This window comes from Propithecus coquereli, unplaced genomic scaffold (genome assembly GCF_000956105.1).
Source record: "Propithecus coquereli isolate 6110/MARCELLA unplaced genomic scaffold, Pcoq_1.0 Scaffold24, whole genome shotgun sequence".
In the NCBI taxonomy this organism is placed as follows: domain Eukaryota; kingdom Metazoa; phylum Chordata; class Mammalia; order Primates; family Indriidae; genus Propithecus; species Propithecus coquereli.
The window spans coordinates 4,511,022-4,530,341 of NW_012147952.1; the positions used below are offsets into that span (position 1 = coordinate 4,511,022).

The 19,320-nt window shown below is 37.0% G+C and overlaps 1 protein-coding gene across 2 annotated transcripts in view; it reads right to left on the reverse strand.

Annotated features, from left to right (window-relative positions):
• FILIP1 (filamin A interacting protein 1) overlaps positions 1 to 19,320 on the reverse strand; it is a 181,891-nt gene that overhangs the window by 16,588 nt on the left and 145,983 nt on the right. For both annotated transcript variants that reach the window (XM_012646072.1, XM_012646071.1), the window contains exon 5: positions 244 to 3,049. In XM_012646072.1, coding sequence (XP_012501526.1) covers positions 244 to 3,049 — 2,806 coding nt within the window. The remainder of the gene's footprint in view (positions 1 to 243; positions 3,050 to 19,320) is intronic.

Genomic DNA, 19,320 nt, shown 5'->3' on the forward strand with positions numbered 1-19,320 from the left:
GTCTGCATAATTTCCATGAATAAATGAAATTTTCCCTCAAAGTTGGCCCAATGTGTCAAAATATTAGGTCAGTCATGTTTAAATTTCATTTCTCAGTGTAGCTTGTCCTCTAGGAAACATCTGTTGGTTGGTCCAGGCAGAGTGAGAGACATATGCTATGTTTTATTTTCAGTGCTGTGTTAGTCTCACTACTCGGTTCTCCCTCCCTCCACTGGCCTGCGCTTTGGAGCCTCTTCTACTCACCACTGACTGGGTTCCTCGAGCAGATGAGGTTGTGACTGGTGTTATGGTGATAGTGCTTGTCACTTTGCTTGCACCGGGTCGTGAAGAGAGATGGTTCCTGGGAGAACGAAGGACAGTGCCAGTGGAAACTTCCTTTTCAGCTGTCACATTGACTGGTCGGACAGTAATAACTGGACTTACTCCTTCAGCTGGAGTCCCAGGGGATCGTTTATACTGAGAACCTAAGTGAATGTGGATTTTATTGTCTTCTGTAGTTATAATATTGGCATTGGAGTTGTATTTCCGTACTGGAGTTGGAACAGTCTGTTTTTCTGGGGTGACTTTGAGGATAGTCCTTCCCATGGGCATTTCCTGGGATTCAGGTGAAACTGCAATCTCAGCTGGTGCTGCTGATGTAGACACTGTCATGATCTGGATGGGGGATGTGGGCCTGTCCACAAATGTGCCTCTTCCACTTTCTGGGGTCTTCTCTCTGGAAAACGTAGTAATCGTGACGGGGGACATGGCTCGTTCTGCGCCAAGAGTAGTATCCCCACTTTTTTGTTTTTGAGACATAACATTTGGTGATGGAATAATGGTTATCCTTGGTTTCTGATTCCCTAAGGTAGGAATGACGGTGGTACTAGAAAAAAATTCTTCAGATGTTGGGCTTGTTATCTCCAAAGTCGCAGTACTGTTCTCATGATCTGGCGTCACTCGGATATGCAGGGGCTGGCCCTGCTTTGGAGAAAGGACTAGCTCTCCCGGGTGCCCTGGACTGGAATTTGTTCGAGGCCCTTTCTCCTGAGCGATCGGGGGGCCATTTTCCCTTTTTCTCGTCCATGGATTCCAAGACTTTCTCATAGTGAGCTCATTTGCTGCTGGAGGATACCTGTCTAGAACAGAGGATCGTTCCATAGGTTTTTTCAATCCCACCTGTCGAAGATTACTCATGATATGATTTTCTTCCTGAAAGGATTTCCGTATGAAAACAGCCGGCGTCTCCTCCTCGGCTGCGTCACTGCTGACCGCATCGGTCTGTACTCCAGTCGACGTCACAGGCACATCCACCATTCTTCTTCCGTTCACACTGGGTCTGAGAGCTCGGCTGTAACGCTTGGACAGCTCCAACTCTTTGGTCAGACTGAGGACCTCCTGCCCCATGCTTTTGTTCTTATTTTCTTCTTCCATAAATCTTTGTTGAAGGACAGAATAATCTACCTGGAGCTGAGAAAGCTGATCTTCTTTGTTCATTAATTCATGAATTTTTTCTTTAAGAGCTTGTACTTCGGCTTTTAAGTCTCGACTTTTAGCTTCTTCCAACCTAAATCTGTGTCTCAGCTCAGCTTCCTGGCTCACAACCTCTCCTTTCTCTATTGCTTTATTCTTGGCGATCTGGTGCTTGATTTCTTCTAGTTGTTGAGAGAGGAAGTTAGCCTTATCCTGCTCAGTTCTAAATTTCTGCTCCAGCTGATCATACTCATCCTCTGTCTTCATCAAATCTCCTTCGACCACCTCCAATTGTTGGAGACGTTTCTTCAGTCTTTCAATTTCAAGTGTTAGTTCCTTAATCTTATTATCTTCTGGGCAGGTGAGCTCAGGTCCTTTCCGAGATCTTCCCCTTGTTATTTCTCTTTCCACTTCCTCTATACCATCGAGTCTCTTCTTTAATAAGTCAACACTGCAGCTTAATTCAGAGGATCTTTCTTCTTCACTTTTCAGTTTGCCTATCAACTCATCTCTCTCTTTTGTCAAATTGTATACCTTTTCCTCCATTTCAGATTTCAGTTTTAAAAGCTTCTTACTTTCTTCGATTAGTTTTTCAGTTACGTCCATAACCTTTCCTTGTTCCACCTTAAAATTTTTATTGAGTCCATCCACTTTTCTCTCTTCTTGCTTTATTTTTTCCATCATATTTTTCCTTTCATCAACCAGCATCACAGTAAATGACTTCAATTTCGTAAGATCATCTTTTAGGCTTAATTCAGCTTTTTCCAATCTACTTTCAGAACATTCAAGTTCTTTAACTCTACTCTTGACCACTTCCAATTCATTTAGCAGGTCTTTGGTTAAGTTCTTTTCTTTCTCCAGATTTAAATGTAGCTGGGTGCATTCAGATTTACTCTTGCTAAATGCTTCTTCCAATTTCTCCAGTTCAGACATTCTCTTCTGTAGCTTCTCAACTTCAATTTTGAGCTCCTTACTATGGTGTTCTTCCTCTTGCAGCTTCTTCCGCAATTCCCTGCACTGGGATTCCGTTTTAGTGATCTCCTCGTCTTTTCCCTCCATTTCAAGCACGCGCTTTCGGAGATTTTCCACTTCCGCCATGAGGCTGGAGTTTCCACATTCCCCTTTGGCAATTTTATCTCTTAGTTCTTGAAGTTCTTCCTCTGCCTTTTGAAGATTTTTGTTGGTCTCTTCTAGCTCCTCTATTCTTTGAGTTAAGCCAACCAGCTTGAGTCTAAGTTGCCTGTTGTGAGACTCTTGATTGGCTAATTTAGCATTCATCTCTTCATGCTCTTGAGAAAATCTTGAAGCTTTGTGCTCAAAGTCCACTTCTAACTTGAGCAATTTCTGTCTGTCTTCTTTGGATTTGGAAGTAATGGCTCTGAGCTTTTCTTCTTCTTCCCTCAGTTTCTGAGTAAGATCCTGTACTTTTTGGCTTTGCAGGCCGAGTTGCTCAATATGCATTTGTCTTTCATCCACCAGCATGAGTGCAAAGGACTTGAGTTTGACAAGCTCATCTCTTAGTTTATTGAGCCGTTTAGCATTTTCCTTTTCTTTACGGGCTTGGTATGCCTTTTCTTGTTCAAGGAGCTTTTTCAACCTAGAAAACAAAATGTAACTGTACGTTAAAAGAATAATCAGCAGATAGGTTTAAGTCTTGATATTAAATAAAAAAAACAAAAGGCTAATACAATAAATCTCTTATTGATGGCTATAATATCAAATTTTTAAAAATTGCCATTAATGAAACTAATAAGAAGTCAGGATACTGGTTATCCTTAAAGAGGGGTAGTGAGCAGAAAGGGGCATAAGGAGGGCTTTTGTGGTGCTAGTTTCTATCTTGTAATTTACATGCTGGTTATACAGGATTGTTTAGCTTATGAAAATTCAGTAAGCTGAGCACTTATGTGTACCTTTCTGCATGTATATTATACTTTAATAAAATAACCATTAAGTAAAACTTAGGTCGTGCAATAATAATGACTATTTCTATGGTGTTTTCTGTATTCTAGGCATTAGTATTTATTTTATCCTAACAGCATCCCAATGAGATATGTATTGCTACTATCATCACCACGAGGAAAATGAGACACGGGAATATTACATAACCTGCCAAAGATCACACAGCAAGTAAGTGGCAGTTCTGGGATTCAAATTCAGCCAGAAGGCTCCAGAATCCTTACTCCTCACCTCTGCATCTTATGATTTCAAGAGAGGCCATGAAATCATAAATCCCTTAAATGAAAGGCCCAAAAAGAAGAGCCTTTGGATTTTCTTATTTTCAACACTTGAAATAAAGTATGCAAATATTACCTGATAGGGAAAAGGTAAGATGGGCTTTTTGATACAAAAGCTGATCTATATAAACGGATTTTAGTTGACGTCAGAATTGGCACAGGATTTTTTGATTTAAACGTTTTTTTTTTTGATAGAGAACTAGATAGAGAGGAAGTCTGTATTACTATCAATACAAAAATGTGGCAGCCACAGGAATTATTATGTTTCACATTCGTGAATGCATTTTCTCTATGGTGTTTATGTATAGCTTTAAAAAGAAATATAAATATGCGAGGATAACTATTTACCATTCTTGCATTGGTCAGTTAACTTGTACCAATTTTTAATAGTTATGTTTATATATCCATAAAAACAGAATTAAAATTATTATCATATTCACCATATGAATATATGAATATTTTAGTAATTAATAAGTTTATTAGAGAAGCACGTTATAAACAATCACTAACATGTACTTACTTGTTTTAAGGACACTTTATTCATTCAATATATTTTGTGCCTTTATTATTCTGACTGATTTATTTCATATTTATGACTAGATTAACCAAGTAAATATTTGCATTGTGCAAGAAATGATTGTACATACATTTAGAAACTATTTTGAATTAAATCTGGTGTGATATAATTACTATAGAAATGACTCTTATGACGTCATTAAGATTTTTTTCATAGAATTTGTTTTTATAAAGCATATTGTTGTGTCTAAGCTTCTCTAAACTAAATGCATAGCTTCCAAAACCAGTATGCCCTTATGACTTAATCCCTAAAATGGGAGGAAAAGATCATTTTCAATTCCTACAGACTCACATGAGCAATACTGTAATAGCTTCCCTAAATGTGGTCCTTATATGTGTAAAAGGGCATTTTACTGACCATCTTCTCTTGGAGTCAAAACAACTGAAATAATGTCATGGAATCACAGAGTAAGAGAGACTTTTCAAGACATTTTCAACATAAAATGCCATTTTCAAATTTCTTGACCTTAACTAGACTGACAGAGATGAATTCATTGAAAACATCACTGCTTTCAATTCTAAGCTCAAAATGTTAAAGCTTCTAAAATTAATTTTTTTGAGAATTCTATGCCTCTATGCTGTTAGAGGCAGTGGGGCTGGAGCAGCTAAAACATAGGCTTTAGAGCGAGACAAAGCCAAATATGAATTCTGGCTCTGCCACTTCCTAACTATGTGATCTCTGGCCAATCGCTGAAACTCTCTGACCCCCAGTTTTTTCACCTGTAAAGGAAGGAGGGAGGGATATGAACACCTACCTGATAGGATTGTTCTGAAGATTAATTGAAATAGTGGAAGTAAAAAGAATGACACATAGACTCAAGACATGGATATAATAAAACCCTAAAACAAATATAAGAACTAGAGCATATGCTATTTCCTCCATCTGGAAAAACTCTCAGTGCTTTTTATGTTTAATCAATAAATATTTTCATGTTGTTATCCTGTCTTTGATAGTAAAAACCTGGGGCACTAGTGCTTTAGCCAGAGAAAGGCAGAAAGCATTCTGAGAAGTAGGAAATCCCATGAGCTAGAGCATGACCTTGGCAGGAATTTGGCTTCCAGGAAACCACATTTTTCAGGTTCTCCTAGCTGTGATTATTTCAGTCTTTCTAGCCCCATTAGCTCTCCCTCCTACCTTCTTTTATCACATCTTAATCCATTCCCATCTCATAGTTAAAGTGGACCTCACAGCAGTATAGGGTCCATTCTCTGTATGCTCCCAAAACCCACTTTCCCATTTGGTGCAGCTGAGGGGTCAGACCCAGGACCAACGTAAAGTTGCTCAGTTCAGTTTGGAAGGCCTGCCTTCAGTGCAAATAGACCTACATTCAGACTTCTCATGGGCAAGACATTGGGGATGGGAATGATGGAATGAATTGTGAGGACTTTGCCAAAAGTAACTGTCATGGGCTTTGTGACTGCTCACTTTTTGGCAAGAAGGGAGAGAGAAAGAACGAAAATATTTCTACAGCCAGGTGCGGTGGCTCACACCTGTAATCCCAGCACTTTAGGAGGTCAAGGCGGGAGGATGGCTTGAGCCCAGGAGTTTGAGCTAGTCTGGGCAACATAGTAAGACCCCATTACTCCAAAAAATAAAAAAAGAAAAGAAAACATTTCTAGGCTTTAGGTTTGAATAATTGCAAATAATGATACCATTAACAGAAATAGGAAATACAGATGGGAAAGGGTTTTGGTAGAAAATTGACACAAGATAGTCAAGTTGAAATGTATAAGTAATTAGAAATGTAGTGCTTTGGAGATAAGTTCTACACATTTTACAGCCCATATATATCTTGACTCTATTGCCCTAATGCCTCCCCACTGTCATCACCCCAGTCCACAGCTCTACCATCTTTTGCTAGTAATTCTGCCAACAGCCTCCTGACCGGTCTCCTCACATCTCAGCTCTGCTACTTATTAGCTGTATAATCTTGGATGAGTTAGTTAACCTATCTATATACCTCAGGTTCCTCACTTCTAAATTGGGCATCAAAATAGTACCTAATTCACAGGGTTTGTGTGAAGTGCATATTAGTTAATGTCTGAAAAGCACAACAGTGCCTGGCCCATAAGAAGTAGATTTAGCTGTTATTATTATTATCATCATCATCATATACTCTCACCCAAATGTAAGTATGATCATGTCACTCTTCTGCTTTCTATGGCTTCCTATTGCTCCAGGAATAGAGGTGTGAAAGCTATAACATGATTCAGCATGATTTAATTCTTGACCTCCTTGGCAGGTTCATCTCAAGTCAATACCTCCCCTGTAATCTAACATTCTTTACATATGCTGTGCCCTCTGCTTAGTGTTTCCTCCTTGCTCCTCTGTTCATTCTGACACACACACCTAAACATGCCTGGCTTGGTTTTTCATCCTTCAAGATTCACTTCAATGTCACTTTCTCAGGAAGCCTTCCCCAACCAACTCGATTAAGTCAGATCTTCTTATGGACTCCATAATACTCTGCAGTCTTCCTTTGTAACACTTACCAACTCGTAATTTTTTCATGCCTGTCTACCTCTGTTTATGCAAGTTCCATGAAGGCAGGTGCCATGTCTGTCTTGTTTACACCCTAGCACAAAGCCTGACACATGAGAGGAGCTGAAGAAATATTGACTGAATGGATAAACAAGAGGAAGAATGAACAAATAAGCTTGAGCTAGAAATACAGATTTGAAAGTTACCTATATAGAGATGTGCTAACTACAGCTCCTCACAATGCTGAGCTGAGTATAAATTTTTGTTGAATGGATATCACAGTTGTTAGTAGGCCAGTAATTTGATATTATTAGTGTCTCTGATCTAGTGAGCGGTGGCCTCTCTTGAAGAATGTGGTCATTCTAGTTGTCAGTCTCCTAGACAAGTATGTCTCTCAACTGGGAAACCTCAGATGGGGAGGGAACCCTCTCCCAGAGGACTGAGCAAGGTATTCTTTACTGTCTACCTTTAGCACTGGAGGTTGAACAACCTCTGTTTAACCTATAAATGGCTATGAGAATATTAGAACCCAAACAAGAACAGGCTAAGTTAAAGCTTCCTGTCTCTCTCAATGGTTTTATGTTCTTTTTATGTCATCTTTATTTTATCTGCTGGTTTGTTTTAGTTCTTTTTTTAAAAATTCTAACCTCTGCTACAGAGAAACTAAGGAAGGGATTTTGATCCACAGTTGGACCAGAACTTTAATGTTGGAGCAGTACACCCTGGGACCTAGTGGGAGGAACAGTGGAAATTAAAGTGAGGAGATGTGAGGAAAAATGAGGAAAATCACAAGGAATCGCGGGGCCTCTTTGTCAGCCATCCCTCCCTATGTAGAACTCTTACAGTGCTTGAGCTTGTTGATTCTTGGATTTTTATTTCCATAAGTGAGGTGATATTCCCTTAGACATAGAAATAACTGTGATCTCCAAAGAAGAAAATAGATAAAAAGAAAAAAAGGAAAGGATAGAGAAAAAACTTTGGGAAATGCCCCAAAATAAGGGACAAAGAGAACAATAAAGGGCTATCAAAGGCAGAGAGAGAAGAGGAGAGAGAGATAAGAATGAAGGAACCATGGAACAACACAGGAGCACCAAAGGAAGAGGGTTTTGGGAAGGCAGGGACAGGCTCCTGCCTCGCTTTATGTCACCCCCATATCTAGAAATCCTCATTTTACATTAAGCAAGCATTCAAAAGCATTAGCATGTGTCTATCCACAAAACATAATGCCTATGGCATATTACAGCTCTTTTTCTAACAATTTTCTAGTAGTTACAATTTCATTTTGTACTTCAAACAATTAATTTGCTCTACATTACTGGGCACCATTTCCATGTAATTATGCTATTTAAGGAGGAGAATCGGAGGTTTAAGTGTTGCTTGTGCCAACTGGTCTTCCCACCTCCTCTCCACTCTCTTCTCTGTTCAACTTCATTCTTCAGCTGCACCCTGATTCTAAACATATTTGCATAAAAAGGAAACAAACCAGGAGACCAAGACTAAAAACATGAATCAAGTACCCTGATTCTCATCTGCAGTTACAGGTAGAGCCCTAAGTATCCTGAAACAAAATTTATTCTTAGCAAGTTTTTAGTTTTCTGCAAGCATTTCTTTTATTTAGAGGATAAAAGAAGACAAGTAAATGATTAAATAGATTTTTTTAGAATTCTTTTGCTTTTCTTAATAACTATTCTTAAATGTATTCTTCATTTCTCATTTTATACTGAATAAAATTATATTTTTTAACTTGCAAAGTTGTCATTTATAAGTATGTTCAGAAATTTATTTCCAACTAGAAGACTTTAAAAGCATAGACCCAAATGTTCTATGATGTTGATGGTGTATACATTGGTCAAGACTGATCAGATCGTATAATTTAAATTGGTGAATTTTATTGTATGTAAATTATGTCTCAATAAAAAAAAATAAAAAAATAAAAAGCCCTAGAAAGTGTTCCAAGCTATCAGATAAAGAGAGAAAGCTTATAAACAAATATTATTACAGAGTGACTTAAAATATGATAGCAAACATAAAATTGGTTATTAATCTTAAGGTAGAAAGAGGTGAAAGCAAAGATGGGGAAGATAAAGAGATGGGGCTGACATTTTCAGGTGGGGTTAGGGGAACTGACAAGAACACTTGTTCTGGGGAAGTAAAGTTTCAGGTCCCAGAAAAATCTCTAGTTATAATATTATTTCAAGAGGCTCTTAAAAGCCCATCCCAAATGCCAATATTTGCTAGTACCTAATTTGAAAAAAAATAAATAAAGACTAGAAGGAAAGGTCTTCTAGATAGGGTGTTAAGTGTTTAATTATTTCATTTGTCACAACTTTTTGTGCAAGGCATTACTGTACCGTTTTACAAATAAGGGAAGTTATTAGACTTAATCTTAAGAAGAGGCAGGTTTGGATTTTGAGCCAGATATGTTTGCACAAACACTGTCTTTAATAACAAGCTATTCCTCAAATAGATATTGCCTGGACAGCTCAAAGTTGCAAGACTTTGTTTAGGTTGACTTCATTTTGCTTGATTCAATCTATCCTAGAATTGTCAAGATCACCCTTTGACTCTGTTCTGTCACCCAACATAGCAGCTTACCTAGCATTGTGTCAATGGCAAAATGACCCCAGTTACTAATAAAAAGACAGGTCAATGCACAAAGCCCTTCAAAACACTCTCCAGATCTCCCTCCTGCTGACATCAAGCCATTCAGTAGCATGAACATTGTCATTCAATTAGCTATAAACCCACTGGGCTGTTCATTCTTTATCTCTGCTAAGCTCCCAGTCCTCCCCTATGAACCTGTTCTAACCATATCTTCCTCATGTCAGTCAACTACAACTACTCCTTCCAGATGCTTAGGCCCAAAATCCAGATTCATCCTGAGTCCTCTCTTTCTTGCACATCCCTACATTCAATTCCTCTGCAAATCTTGTCAACTCTACCTTCAAAGTATATCCGAAATCCAATTACTTTCCATCTCTTCCACTGCTATCATCCTGGCCCAAGCCACCATCATCTTGTATCTGGATTTTACAACAGCCACTTGATCTGACTCCCAGCTTCCACTCTTGCCTACCTATAGTCTGTTCTATCCCCAAAAGCCAGAATGATCCTTAAAAACAAAGGATAAATCAGATGATGTCACTCTGCTTGTAAAATGAAGGAGAAATGGGGAAGTGGATACAGAAAACAGGGCAGGATCAATACTTTAATATTTAAAAATATATATATTATATATATCTTATATATATAATAGATATTAACGTGTTCCTGCTTAATTTAAAGCTCTTTGTTTTTTCTTATAGTAATAGTCCAGTTAATAAATAAATGATTGCATGCCACTATTAATAAAGAATTATATAATAGAATACCACCATTTGTAGTCCCCAGTGAAATAATGGATGTAGGTAATGCTCATCATTGTCTCTCAAAAAGAAAGACAGCCAGACTGTATACATATTACACACCTCCACCCATGACATTTTCTTACCAAAAAATTGAACCTGAATCAGATCAAGCTCATATATTTACCAGTTTACAGGAAAGATGGGCAAGAAATTGCTAAGTGACATCATGATGATGCAATTGGAAAAATCCAAAATGTGGGCAACTATATAGGATAAACAACCTAGTTTCTTCAACAAATAAATTGCAAGATGAAAAGAGAGAAGAGAGGGGAACCAATAGATTCAAAGAAAATTTAGAACCAATTGTAATCTTTTGGATTCTTATTCGAACTGTTTTTAAAATGGGACAATTGGAAAAGTTATGTTGTTGAGGAATTATTATTAGATTTTAGGTTTGATAATGGATCGTGGCAATATTTTTAAGAGTCCTTATCTTTTAGAAACACATATCGAAATATTTATGAATGAAATGATGTGTCTGAGATTTATATCAAAGTAATTCAGGGAAGTGGGAATAGATGAAACCAGACTGGCTATGAGTTGATTAATTGTTGAAGCTAAGTAATGGTTGCATGGTGGTTCATTATACTATTCTCTTTATCTTTGCAAATGTTTGAAATGTTTCATAATAAAGGTTTTTTTTTAAATCCCCTTTTGTAATCTTTAGCTTCTCCCTCTCCCTTCAACTGTCGGCCACTTTGGTCCCTGGTCATATTTTTACTTCCCTTACAGTGCCATGTAACCCTCACATTTGTCTGTGATTGTGGGTGATTATTTCATTCCTTTCCATGTTTACATAATTTAGTTTGTTGGAGATTTTTACTTTTTCTTTCTCATTGGGATCCATTTGATGCCTAGTCAAACATATGCTAAAGAAAGTATTGTCACTCTGTTCTCTTTCACAGATATTTGTTAATTTATCTTTCCTTTTATTGTCTGTTTAAAGACCAATTTTTTGTGGGGGGAGGTAAGTGAGAGTTTTTTTTAACTTTATCCTAATTATCCATTCTTGTGATAAACACCATCCTCGGAACAGTTGTCAATCTATGTTCCCAGAGACTCAAGGGGACAACTGCCTACATTTTTCCCCACTTTCTTGACACTTCCACTTTTCAACCCTTTTTCTAAATTTATCAGCATTAGCCCCAGAACAGCAATTATCTCTTTGTTTCCTTAAGATGTTGTCACTTTTCCCTATCTTACTCCATCAGACTCCATTTTAAAACACTGATGTCACCTAAAAGTCACCCTAGATTTGTTTCTCAGCCAGACCATTCTAATTTCCCTTCTCAGCACAGTGTTTTTGCTTTTCTTCAACTCTCCCCTGGATGTATGCCTCTCTGTCTTTCAAGAGAGAGGGCAGGTTAAAACTAGCGAAGGCATGATAGTAATTAAAGATGAATGAACCTCAAAAGAGTCAAGCTTGCATGCAGTTTGAAGTTTTTAATCACAATGCATTTTTTCCCAACTAGAGCATAGTATAGGGCTCAGCAGCTTGTTAACATGATAGGGCATGGTTTTACCAAATGACTCAGGAAGAAGTGTTACTTTTTAACAAATCACTCCAGTCCCTCATGATGGTGACTATCATAATAATTATCTAAAATTAATCTAATGTCCCTAATATACTACATAGGGCTGAGATTACAGAAAAGTGCATGAGGCTGGGTTGTGTAGCTGCAATAAGATTTTGTCCTCATTTGAAATTTTGATATTTTCTTCACCATGAATTTTTGCTTTAATTTTGATTTTTTAAAAATAGTGCATTAAAGTATAGTATATCTTGATTACTGAGTTTTTGGCCTTAAACTTTGCACTCAAGGTGAGAGCCTTATTTGCCTCACCCTCATCCCAGCTCTGATTACTGAATGCTAGAGAATCATTTTTTATAGGGAGATATGGTAGAACCTTCCTAATAGGGCACAAACTTTTGAGTTTTGTTTTTGTTTGGTATTTCTTAGTAGTAGGGATGAGTTTCCAAAAGGCCTCATACATTTTTTTCTCTTCCCCTCTTGTGAAGACCAGTAGTATTTTAGAGCATCTGATCTCAAACTTCTTGACTCGAGATCACTATAGTGGGGCAAAAGGCCTATCTCACCCATTCCCACTCTGAAAAAGAACTTGAGATAAAAAATTGAAAGAGAAGAAAATAAAATCAGTAAACTGTTGTAACAGTTTTTCTGAACTGCTTTTACTTCATAAGAGAAGACCCTGGAGTTATATTCATGATTTTATATTATAAAACTATAGTCTATAAATTTAAAAATAATCTAGCAATTTTATTACATTTACTTTTTTAATATAATCCATGTAATTCAAATAGCACACACACACATGCACAAATCTCAAGCAAATTATCACTAATGAAGTTTTACTCTTCATCAAATTTTGAGGGGATTATGTATAATTCTAGGCATGTTGATCATGTGCTTTGAAGTGTAGTTTTTGAAAATTACAAATCAAGGATATGTATTATCAACTCTCTTGGGTTAGCCCGACAACCCATAACAAACTAAACTGATTACCCATAGTAATTTATCTTTAAAATGCATGGATGGCAACAACTGAAAACCATGAAAAGTTCATGACTGATAAATTATTCTTCTTGAAGATTATGGGATTTCCTACTACCAGGTGAGCACATATTCAGTGAGTGCTTACAAACAGGGGGTAGCAGCCAGACTCCATTGTAAAATACCAATTTATTCTTCAAGAAAATCTAGTAATATGCTAATTTAAATTTATAAGTGCTATACATATTTAACACATTGACTGCCACACTAGGAAAAAAAAATTTCCCTGGTGTTTCCATGGTGTTTTATTACAAAAATAGAATAAAAACTTCGAAAAACAAAACAATCCTTTCTAATTTATGAAAAATTTGTTATTTTTTATTGTTTTCTGTGCATGAGTTATATGCAAGTCACGCGGCTCTAGAATCTATTTTTACATTGTACACCACGTGAGTTGTATGTGACTCACGACATACTTAATGAATTTGTTTCAGAGAATTGAGTCTTCATATGCTTCATAAGGCCCTGGGCTTAAAACTAGCATGAGTTAAATACAACTCACATGGCAGTTAATGTGTTAAAAATAAATCACTTTGTATATTACTAGTAAATAGTTCTCAGTCACAGTAAAAATTAAAGTCTAGAGAATTGTTAGTTGTTTGCTCATATGAACCATAATCAGGGCTGCTGTTTTCTGCTAATTATGCTGCCCATCAGAAGGCTCGTATTTGAGAGTCACCGAGCAGCAGCTTTCTGATTACACACTCTAATACGAAGCTCCCTGCCTCATATAGCAATATAACTATGATTCATTAATTCACTCAATAATTCAGCAAAGATGGGTTGAATGCCCCCTCCCCATTGTCAGTGTATTAGGTGCTAGGAATGAAAATATATACTGCAAGGCTATGTAAAAAGTACCATTTATGCTACAGAAGGACACCCGAGGGTAGGGTTGTAGATGGAGGAAGTCGTTGCTCAGGGCTTTTGCAATTGTCCTTCCCAATACCCTTCCCCTGCTATCAGAGGTGCAGCCCACATGGCAACTTCGTGAGAACTAGAAAAACGTTCACTTCCTCTCTGTGGAACCAGTCTCATGCTGAGTGAACTGGATTTCAGCCCCCATTCTTTCACTGGTCAGATGCGCCCGCAAGCTACAACCTATGCAATTGCAATGGATTCAATGTTTATATCCTCCCCAAATTCCAAAATGCATATATTAAAATCCTAACCCTCAATGTGTTGGTATTATGAGGTGGAACCTTTAGTGGGTGATTACATCGTGAGGGCGGAGCCCTCACGAATGGGATGAGTGTCCTTAGAAAGGGGAGCCCAGATAGCTCCTTCTGGCTCACACGTGAGGACACAAGGAAGACAGCAGTCTGCAACTGGGAAGAGGGCCCTCACCAGAACCCAACCATACCGCCACCCTCCTCTCGAGCTTCCAGTCTCCAGGACTGTGAGAGAACATTGTGCTGTTTAAAAGCTACCCAATCTATGGTACTTTGTTACACAGCCTGAACTAACTAAGACAGCAGTATGTAATAGTCCTGTGGGCCCTTCCTTGTCATCCTTCAGGTTTCAGGTCATATGTCCTCTCCCCAGAGAGGACGATGTGCCTTTTGTTGTGTTTTCACATTTCCTAAGTTGTTCAAAATATTTCTCAAAACACCCTCTCAGATTGGTCAGATAAAATATTTTTTAAAACAAGAGAAAGCAGATATTCTTTCTTTTTGATGATGTTTATAAAGACTCAGCTAGGTGAATAAATTGACTAATAATTTTCACTAGGAACCAAAAACACCATGAACCATAGAAGTTTATCACCTAAATGTGTGGCCTTCCAGGTGGTCCCTTCACCTTCCCTCCCTACCTCCCATTCCCAAAGAATGTGTTGCCCATGTTCATCACACCTAATTATCAGATGATCCATCTAGGAGACACGCTGCATTGCCACAGGAAACTTTCTCCCTCAGAAAATAAGTTAAATGAAGAGATTTCCTTAGGGAAGCCAGAGGGTGAGGAGGATATTTAGAGGCAGGTAGGTTTTTTGGTCCCTGAAATCACTGTGTGATATGGACACACTGTGAGGGTGTCCTCCCACGTGCTTAAATAGAGGAGACTCTCCCCTGTGGTACGCACTGTGGTTCACAGAACATGAGGGGAGGAGCTGGCAGCATGAATGAGATTTTCTGAGACTATTTAAAAAAGTTGAAGACAATCCACAAAGGTGCCATATACCTCACTTTACTCCATATATGCATGTATGGAGTGCTGGACAAAAGTCATGGTATTAAGTTTATACATAATGGGAGCTCACAATATAAAAACATATTCTACTGTAAACCTTTTCATTAAGATACTATTAATCTAATTTGTCTATTGGGTGAAACTATTTTCATAAATAAGATTTTTTGAAAATAACAGAGATGTGAATTAAGTCGCAAATTAATTAAGTACATAAATCCCTTATAGTAGTGTATTTCCATGCATTCATTTCCTTAGAAAAGTAAACCTCTGCTTCTTTAAAATGGTAGTTGAATTTATTGCCATTGTATTTAAAGGTCTTTTAAAAAGCTTTAAATACAAGGTTATGTGAAATTTTACTAAGTTTTTTTCAAATTATTATGTTAACATTTATTTAATAATTATTTTATTCAGTTTGGGAACAACTTTAAAACTAATGCAAAAATTAAAAAGTTAAGACAATAAACAAAACTCCAAAATCCCAGACTTAATTTTGTATTGATCTTGATTATTGTTAATGCAGGAAAAAAAGAAATATGAGCACCCTTCTGTTGTGGAAAGGATATTTAGTTTTACAAGTACACAGAAGTTCATTCAGTCACATGGAATTAAGAATTCAGGAAGATCAAGGTAGTGAGCTCAAGACTTTCATCACAGTTGAACTCAAGATTTTCATCACTTTAAACACAGAGACAAAACGTTATTAACAATCAACATTACACAAATTAAATCTACAAAAATGAAAACCATACCATCTGCCCTTATTTTAAATCTCTATAAAACAGGTCATGTGAATCTGAAATCACACTATAAACATTTGGTTTTGGCCAAATGAACTTTTGTGAAAGACTCACAGTACCCTCCAGCCCTACTGAGCACTAAATAAAAGCTATTTACTTTGATACACTCTGCTGAACTCAGACAATGTTTTTTTGGCATTTTGAAAAATTACTAAAGTTGAACTTTTTACATAATTGTTTAACATAGTCCAAACTTTAATCTCATTCCCACTTTGAGATCAAACCTCCCATTTGATTTGTTACTCTTGTTATCACTGCCACACTGAGTGTTTCAGAACAAACAAAACGGCTTTCTTTGGATCGCTATGCATTCTAATTCATTGCCAACTTTTACAAGCCTTTTCCACACATGCAAAGAGAGAACTGCAGAAAATCCTCATAACAATAACAACAAGAAAACTTTGAAAATAACATTTTACCTCAAATTAGTTTTTTGTTCATCAAGAAACCATAAATTAGAAGATACATTTGCAGTATGTAGAAAGGCTGCCTGTTAAATGCATTCAGAACACATTAGTAGGACTGATGGTAGTAAGATAAGAGATTTTTCAGTTCTGATACAAACTCCCCAAGGTTTCTGTAGGATGAGATTACTTTTCCCCTCCATAGAAAAACAGGATCACTCCTCATACCACAATGAGGTGCATCTTGGCCGGTTCCAATCAAGGATTCTGAGGCATCAAGGAAAGTCGCAATAAGCTGGTAACTTTCAAGGGTTGTCACCATCCACACTCAGTGAAACCTGTAGCTGCAAGCTGAAAGCTTGTCGAGTTCTTACAGCCCTTGTCAGATTAGCCAGGGCTCTACAAATGTCCAAATGTCCAAACCCAACTTCCAAGATGCTCTTTCACTTAGAAATGAGTTTACTGCCAAGTAAGCCTATTAACAAATGAAATGCGCATGGACGAGAGTAACTAACATTGCTTAAATCAAAACAGATCTTGACTTCCTTACCTTAATACTAGGAAGCATAGTAGCTTTTGTTTTTGTTTTTGTTTTTTATAAGGGGGTACTGAAGTTTGTTCAACAGCAGCAGGCCCTGCTCAGCCCCCTACTCCACAGGGAATTAACCGTCACATTCCAGCCCTGTCATCAGAACAATGAAAGGTGAATGTTGTGCAAAACAGCTTGGGACCACTAACTGATGATGTCATTCCTCCCTTATATGGTTCATTATTGTGCAGATTTACTTTGGTCTGTGAGAAGGGGTGGAGCTGCCCAAGACTGGAAGGGAAGGCAGCTCTTAAGAAGCAAAGCAAGTGAACAGGAATTATGCTCCACACCAAGGGAAATGCGGTGGGGAGAGGGGTGAAGTTGAGGAGGAAGAATGAGATAAAGAAAAGATATGCATAAAATGTCAGATGGGCCTCACTCCTGATTTCTCAAACTAGCTAAATTCTATACAGTTCTATTCAGCACATGCTGGAATTTAAATAGGGATCCCACTAGAGCCTAATCTATGATTCAACCAACGGGAGAAAATTCACATTTCAACCAAAGTGCCTGTTAATTTACGTGTATCTAAATGAAAACACTACAGTGTGGGCTACAGAATGCCAAGTACCCCGTAGTTTAAAGATCATTTCATCTTTGCAAAATATTTTTACCTGAATATTTTTCCCTAAAAGTGTTTTTAAATGGAAAAAAACTGCTGTCCACACAAACAAAAGTGGATGAATACATTCAGCCAAATTTCAAGGAGCGTCTATATGATCATTTACACAAAATTTTTTCAAAATCTTCTATCACCTTCAAATTAGCTTTCTCCTCTCTTTTTTGCTTGTTTCTTTTTTCCCCTTGTTTTCTTTATTCTTTCCTTCCTTCCTTCCTGATATAAATCCAGTCAAAAAGCCATTAGGTAAATTAAAAGTTCCAGTATAATTTTTTCTAACCCATATGCATTGAATATGTATGTCATTTATGTTATGAAATTCCATTTCAATTACAGGATAAAAGCATCATGCCAGATAAATTAGTCAAATTAACTTTAAGGTTAATAGGATTAAATGTTTGCAAAGCATTTCTAAGTCCTCATATATCTTTTATATTACATAAATATAAGTCATTATGTTATGGCATAGAAAACAATTTTGAGATCATTGCTTTCCTACATCCCTAATGTTCAATCATGACTTTTGCTTTAAGGATATGTCTAACTTTTTATTAGCTTGAACTGAGTATAAGAATTACTGCATGTTTCAAGATCACAGTACTGGATAAATGTGTTTTGATTAAAGAGTTATATTCAATATATGTAACTTTGTGTAAAAGTTATGTAAGCAACATTCATGGTTAAGGTAAAATTACAGATAGTAACCAATTAGTTATTATTTTGGTTTTTGTCATTGTTTTGTTTTTTAGCTATTTTAATATGGGTGGGGGAAACTGAAATTGAAGAAGAAAAGAAGAAACTGCTGCTACCACCTGATGTACGCAAGGCTGACCTAGCGTTGGGGGAAGGGGCATCTTGGCAACTGATAGACTGAATCTGGGCTTGGCAACTACTTGGAGGATAACTGAGGGTATGATTTATAACTCCTCTGGTTTCAGTTTACTCAGCTGGATAACAGAGATACGGATTTTAACTTTCAGGGTTGTTATGAGAATTAAATGAAATAATCTAAGTGAAGGCCACAGAAATGAACACATAGTGGGCCCACAATAAATAATAATAGGTTTATGCACAGTTTATTCATTTTGATGATAGTAGGCACTTTGCAAAAATACAAATTTGGGGTCTAATTTTGTCACAGACAATATGAACCTATTTGAAGAAAAGGGAATCAAGGGGTCAGGACTAATTAAATAGTCAAGTAGCATCTTGCATTCAGTCCGTTTCTGGTGATTCAAACTTGAGTTATAGTCCCAGGGAGGCATAGATTACATTCAAGCCATATTAAATCAATATTTAGAGATGAATGATAATAGCAAGAGGAAATGTTTTATTATCTTTAAAAAATCTTTTTCGAAAAATACCATGAATGTTAATCACAGTAATGTTTTTTTCCTCCCTGTTAAATACCACTTAAACAGCTGCATTCAAAATTAATTTAAAACCCCACTATTAAGACTCATTCAAAATGGCTGCACTTATTATAATTAATTAACACTCCTTGGCAAAATGATATTAGTTATTAGAAGCCTTTTGGAACCTAGAGAGGATGTTTATTTATTTACTTGTTTATCTGTTTATTATGTTTTTTATTTTTATAGATTTAGGGAATACAAGTGCAGTTTTGTCACATGGATATATTGTATAGCAGTGAAGTATGGGTTTTTAGTGTACCCATCATCCAAATAATATACATTGCACCCAATAGGTAATTTTTCACCCCTCATCCCCTTTCACCCTCCCACTTTTTGGATTCTCCAATATCTATTATGCCACTCTGTATGACCATGCATGCCCATCACTTAGCTCCCACTTACAAGTGAGAACATGCAGTATTTTGTGTTCCTAAGTTACTTTGCTGAGGATAATGGCTTCCAGTTTCATCCAAATTGCTGCAAAAGATTTTATTTCATTCATTTTTATGGCTGAGCAGTATTCCATGGTATATATACATACCACATTTTCTTTATCCAATCAGCAGCTGATGGACACTGTTT